Source organism: Buceros rhinoceros, unplaced genomic scaffold (assembly GCF_000710305.1).
Source record: "Buceros rhinoceros silvestris isolate BGI_N320 unplaced genomic scaffold, ASM71030v1 scaffold8047, whole genome shotgun sequence".
Lineage (NCBI taxonomy): Eukaryota > Metazoa > Chordata > Aves > Bucerotiformes > Bucerotidae > Buceros > Buceros rhinoceros.
The window spans coordinates 9,572-16,124 of record NW_010420371.1 but is presented as its reverse complement, the minus strand read 5'-3'; the positions used below and the strand labels follow the sequence as shown (position 1 = coordinate 16,124).

Below are 6,553 nucleotides of genomic sequence, written 5' to 3'. Positions count from 1 at the left end.
GAGTTGAAGATCGAACCCCGCGCCCGAAGAAAGCCGTACTGTCAGCCCTGACGTTACCAATGGTGTTGCAGGGGGGTCAGGGTCTTTGATGACACCCCCCCGACCCGGCTCCCTGCAAGTGGCACAGCCCCCCGTGCCCCAGAGCGGCTGAGCGGGGGTGAAGCACCGCGACGTGCCTCGGGTGGGAAGGGGAGGCGCAGCCGCCCTGCGCGCCGTCTGCCAGCGCGCATGGAAGAGTCGCCGTCTGCAAAGTCTTGCGGGGGCCCTCCTGCCCCATCCCCTGGAGCGCGGGGAGGTGCCATCTCTGCACCGGGCCTCGAGCGAGAGGGGAGCAGAAGGGCTGGCGTCCCTGGGGAGCTGTGCCAGCGCCAGCCACGGCACCTGTCAGAGGCCACTGAGAGAGGTCCCCGCGGCCCGGAGCTGGAGGGGTTTCTTTTCAGCCCGAGGTTCACCCTTGCTCTCTTCTCTACTTTTAAGGACAAACCTTCCACTCCCTTTGTTTTTTAAACCCCCAGGGATATTTTTAGTGTTCTTCTCTAACACAAAGCATGGGCTGATTCCTGCCCCCGTCTGGGAGTTTCACCGAGGTGTTTCACCACGGCTATGGCAAAGACAAAGAACAACAACTCAGAAATAACACTGCTGTCTTGCTGATGCTCTTCCTGGAACACTGCGTAGATTAGGCTACTGGTTCTGCAGCACGGAATAAGCTGGGAAATGCCCTGTGGGTTGGGGGACCGTATGGATTTTGTGGCTTGCAGTGCCAGCGGTTTCTCAGGTGTACAGCAGCAATGACACAGCGGAGAAGGGTCACACCGACGGCTAAGGTCCGTTCTGCTGGTCAGTTAACAAACACTCATCTAAGAGACAGGAGGAATACTCCCTCCTCCAGCTTCCAGGAAATCTCACACATATATATATATATATGGATTTGATTAACTTTCATAATTGATAGCACACAAACAGATGTTTTTGAGAAAGTCAGAAAAGACATTCAGTATGAGATGAACACAGAGGAGTCTTCACTGGGAACAAAAACCACACAAATGACAGTTTATGACCACTACAGTCACCACCTAGGTAACATCCACTGTTGTCCCTACTACTCAAGTCCTTTGGTGTTGCGCTTTCTCAGTGTCCCTGTTTCATCGGAATCACTGGCCTCTTGCTTTTTCAGAGCTGCATTTTCATTTTCTGACTCCACAGACAGGTCCTCTTGAGCTGACTCTTCTGCTTCGCTGCAGCTCTCAGAGTAGAATCCAGCGTTTTCCGCTATGACAGCAGGATCATCATCCTCATAACAGCAGCAGCACTCCTCAGTGCTTTGGCTGTGATGAAGGTCCCTCTCCTCGTCACCGAGGCCAGTTACCTCATCCCTTTTCTGCATTAAATCCTGCCCGGCCCTTCCCATGGTGAGCTCAGCTAGCAGGCTTTCGTGACACAGATGCTCCTCACCTGCCATGCTCTCCAGTCTTTCTGCCAGCTCTTCTGCAGAGGGCTGGCTCGGGTCAGGGTAATCGACAAGGATCGTGTCCTGTTTGCGCTTGAAGCAATCAGAATGATCATACACTGGATAGGTCTCTTCTGGATAACCTTAGGAATAAAATGATAATGCAGCTTCAGGTTCATACCTGAACTTCAGTTGCTGACTTCAGTGATGGATGCACAAGTCGGTTAAAACAGTTGTTTTTAGCACTGCCAGTATAGGTCAGTGTCATTTATTTAATGATGAGAAAACTCCACTTATTTTTAGGGAGCCAGCATATCAATGCTGACTTTCAGGAGTGAAAGCTACGGGAGCTAACAGGTGAAATTGCGTGACAGATATTTAAATAGATCTTTTTTTTGTTTGTTTCTGCCTACAGATTGACTGATTCATGTTTTGAAGGCTTTTGCTTAAACAGCATTATTTATAAAGTTGAAAAACCATATGGCTTTCTGCATTTTATTTTAGAAAATGCATCAGGAACTTGACTTAAAACAGAGTTTGAGGACACTGTGTATGCTTTATGTTCTGGATCACTTTTGAAAGCTGCTTAAAAAGCAAGGAATTAAACCTGCACAAGAGTGAGCAGCTCAAGTAGGATATCATTAAAACATATTTATGCAAGAAGTGAACAGAAGGACATTCAAATAAAGAATTTTTAAAAGACAGACTTGCTGGAGTTAACTTTTACAACATTGGAGCAAGCAAAGAATGACTAATCAAAAGTAAAAACTGTAAGTTATCCAAAACACCATGATTCGAATTCCAGGGGGTGTATGGTTTTGCACGAAATCTTGCCCAGCAAAGACGGGAAAGATAGAAACCTACAGCAGCCAAGATCCAGCAGCAGACGGAGCATATGTGAATATTCATACGCCACGTTTGGCAGCAGACAGTGAAGTGTTTACACTAAAGGAAATGCTGGGTGCCTCAAAAGCGATTTTCTTTCTATTATGGTTGTAACAACAAATCACCTGTTGCGAAGTTTTGAATACTTCTGAAAGGGAAGGGTAAAGTTAACCAAAAATTCTGAAAGCATCTGGGACTATCAATAATCCTTATTCATTTTGTCTCATCGAAGTAATGGTAATAAAGGCTCTTGCTTACCTTCCCAATCCTCCATGTAAGGAGCTTCTTCAGCTTCCTTCTCCGGAGAGATGCCATCTATGAATCTTCCTTCTTTCATAACTCTAGTAATTTCTCGGAGTTGCTGAAGTAACCTTTTTTCCTGGTCTGTGGTAACATTTTGAGTCCTGCTAGAAAATTGTAGACACTGTTATTACAAACGATTACCCGGGTTTGAACCCAGCTGTTTGGTCTGTGCCAGCAGCACAGTCTGAGGAAGCCCCGCTGCAGTACAGTCACTGTTCAACATCTGCATGTGCTCTGCACTTCAGCTTGGTCTAAAGGTTTACCCAGAAAGCCTGCAAACTTACACAGGTGAAGGAAGGCAGGTACAGCAATGGGAGAGGGACAGCGGCACACGAGTTACACTGCAAAAGGCCCTACAGAAACTGAGAGCTTTAAATAGAGTGGCGAGAATGAGAGGGCCATGCCGTGCTGGAAGCATTGTGAGAAAAGGTGATTCAGAACCTAGGCTGCATTTAAAACAACTTGTGGCGCTGGTCAAAATGTATCTCCCAGATGTTAGTCTCCTCAAGACTCTAACGATCCCTAACTATCACCGCTAAAGGTATTACATTTGCAAGGCCTCATTAAGAAATGTCAGTTGTACAGATCACCATGTCATCAGAGAGCATCAACAATGCTGCCTGGTGGGGAGGTGGCGGGAGAAGCAGGAGTGAAGATTTAAAAAAGTAAAAAGGTGTTTCACTTTAACTTGTCCTTTAGAATCAGAGGAGAGAACTGAAAATTTTATCAGACTAAAAGCAAACTGTAATTGTGACTGGTTCTACACTGCTGATTCTAATAATCATTCCTGCTCAGACAACACAAGTACTTACTGTTGAAAAAAAAAAATGCTTCCAAGAGATAAGATCATGTGGCCATTACATGTTATTTTCTCTGGAAGAAAAATGATCTCCTAATGGACGAAAGAGCAGCATTTGGAGGCTGGTGATCTGAGCTGTACTAACAGTAGGTCAGAGTAAGAGAGTCACGGGCTGTAGCTGAAGTGAAAGCAGTTCTGACTGTTGTGCTTGCTTCATCTTGAGTTTCACGTTGTTCTCGAGCAGGTGCTTGATCTCTGTGTAAGTGCCAGTTCAAGCCCCTCGGGGGACTGAGGCGCTACTCTGGCACTCTTTGGCATCTCGCTGTGTTTTAGGCAGGATTTCTTACCCCTAGTTACTCACAGAGGGTCACTCTTGGCATGTGCAGAATGCTGAACTCAGGGCAGTACCTGAGGTCAGACAGATGATCTCTGGTGATCTCCAGTCCGTCAGATAATACTCCCCAAGCTTAGACAACTACTCAGTGAATCTTAGGGGTGAGATGGGAAGAGGAGAGCTGGAAAGAGATTAATGGGTTTGGATTTAGGTAATTAACCTTGTTTCATGTACTTGAATTCTCACAAACTTGAAAACTTGCAGCATCCATCATCAGTTTTTCCTGCTACCAACTGTCATGACTAGAGCAGCACTGTAATAGGTATTTTGTGCTAGGCTACGTGTACAGGAATGATGATGACGTGAGTTACTCCACTGAAGAATGCAGAGTCATATGGTTAAAAGCCAAAGAGATTAGCATCATACCGGTTTGTGCGATGGGGATCGAAGTGCTGACCCTGGGCTAGATGTTGTGCCCAGCTGCCCACACAGTTGTCTGTGACTGAACTTAGCTCAGGAGCAGGCACACTGGTTTCGTTAGCAACTGCCCAGATTAAACCGTTTGACTGAGATCACAAGGCTGAACATCACGGGTCTGCACATCCCCTGAGAGGCACTTTGCACCACAGTCTGAAAAGCTGATACGGTCCCTACGCTATATGGAGGTTGCACTGAGTCCCTTCAAGTTGCCGTGGCAGTTTATTCCTCAGAACAAGCGAAGGTGTGAGACAGCAGCTTCTCAAAAGCCTATGTTATGCAGATGTGGAAATTGAGATGTGAATTAAGAGGCACACAAAGAGAAATGGTTTCACCACCTAGCTGCCTTTGACAGAAGCTGTAATAGAACTGCCAAACTAATCCTCCCTTTAGAGACAAGTGTATGTAATTTGAATATCTATCACCTGGATGAAGACAGAGGCCTGTCTGTTTCACACAACGGGGAGATACCTAGCTCAGAGAATAGGACCAGGCAATGCAGCTGCATTGCTGTGGCATGTCATAGGGCAATATTCCTACTACGCTGGATGCTCTCATCAGAGAGCACTGCTGTCTTACCGCAACACAGGGGCTCTGTTTTCCACAGAATTCCTCCTCCAGATGCCTTGCTTAAAAGACAAACTTCCCTGTGGAGAGGAGAAACCAAAGCCCATGCACTATTTCTGCTTCCTTTAAGGCCTCTAGGAAGACTTACTGTGGAATGCTGGCAACGTACGAGGCAGCTTGCTGCCTGCACATGGGAGTTTGCATTTCTGCAAGGGGGTTTCTGTACTTAAGGCTGCATCAGTTCCAACTGGTATGCTGGTTTAGAAGGACATCTCCCTGGTTGATTCGGAGGTTGGTCTTCAAGCCTCATTAAAAAAAACAAACCCAAACAAATCCAAGTTTCTGCCTGCCTACTTCCTACAACACAGGGCTGGATAATACTAGCAATCCCGTCTGAGAAAAGCAGCTAATAGTACTGAGGGGTCTTCCACATCACTGAAATGCTTTTGAAAGAAAGAAATGAGCAGGACAAGCCACAGCAAGGAAACAAGATGTGCACTTGCTACAGAAGAAAGCAGAATAAAATCACATTTTGAAACAGGACTTCACATTTTGAAATCATCCTTTGAACAGGATTTCTTTCTCTGGTACAGCATTATCTAAGAATAAACTGTCCTTCCAAACGCAGAACGTCTTTGGAGTCCAAGAATCTTCACCCGAAGGAGAAAGCCAGGATGAACCCTGGAGCAGTTCACCTAGGGGGGAGTGCTCCTGAAATATAGTGTGAGGACAGTGAGGCACGAGCTCAGACCTCAGCAGTATCACAAACACTGTGTGTTACGGCGATACATCGGGTTTTGTGACGATGCAGAGAACGTCCTTTGGTTTGGTTACTAACGCTTCACCCGGCAGGCTGGGAGTCGCTTTGCCAAATCTACGATAATGGGCCATGGTCTCACCTGGGGTCTTTCAGCATTAGTTCAAATTTGATACCAACTATTTCTTCCTCTGACTTTTCTGTTGTAAGGATTTCTGTTTAACTGCATAGTAATAAACAGAGCTCAAGCCAGTTTTGCTGTCTTCCTCTTTTGTTTTTATTAAAATCTATCAACAGCCTGACTGAATAAGCCTTGCACTGTAGCCTGTGCTCTAATTACACTTTCTAACCATACACTTTATTTTAAGACATTCATCCAGTATTAGTGAACTCAGTGAGTACCACAGTGTAGAATAAGAAAGCTTCAAAGTTTGGTTGTACTTGAGAAACAGCTACTTGCTCCATCTAGAGGTGTTTTCCCCTTCTTTTTAAAGAGGCTACATACAAAATTCTTATTAGATTCTGATTTCCCCAGAGGCCTTTAGATTCATCTATATAAATAGTTTGGTTGAACAAAGAAGGGAAGTTCAGCTAAATAGAGGCTCTGAGCCAATACCACTGAGCGGAACAAATACTGGATCAGACCCTAAACCCATTTTCTCAGTAAAAAAAATCACATTTTCAGAGTCGGCACAGTATCTGGGCAGCTCCGAAGCCTACTTCTGGCAAATTGAAGGCACGCATAGAGCATTGTGTTAGCTCTCCAAAACAAAGAGAGTCAAAATAGTATCCTTCTGTTTGACTAACAAAACCGGGGCCGCTTAGCTGTTCTGCCGCTGGGACCTGGTCTAACACAGGCAAGTCTGGCACCACGTCTTGCTGAAACAAGTGCAACCACGATACAGGGCATGGTACAAAGAGGGCAAAACTGAATGTGGTTGGAAGCATAAATGAAGATAATGTGCAAAGTTCTCACAGAGC

General features: G+C 45.7%; 1 protein-coding gene across 1 annotated transcript in view; it reads right to left on the bottom strand.

Annotated features, from left to right (window-relative positions):
• Positions 1-1,026: 1,026 nt before the first annotated feature.
• RIC3 (RIC3 acetylcholine receptor chaperone) overlaps positions 1,027-6,553 on the bottom strand; it is a 10,313-nt gene continuing 4,786 nt past the window's right edge. The window contains exons 4-5 of the mRNA XM_010139287.1: positions 2,594-2,739; positions 1,027-1,593 (exon numbers count right to left, since the gene is read on the bottom strand). Of these exons, the coding sequence (XP_010137589.1) occupies positions 1,103-1,593; positions 2,594-2,739 (637 nt within the window). The 3' untranslated portion in view covers positions 1,027-1,102. The remainder of the gene's footprint in view (positions 1,594-2,593; positions 2,740-6,553) is intronic.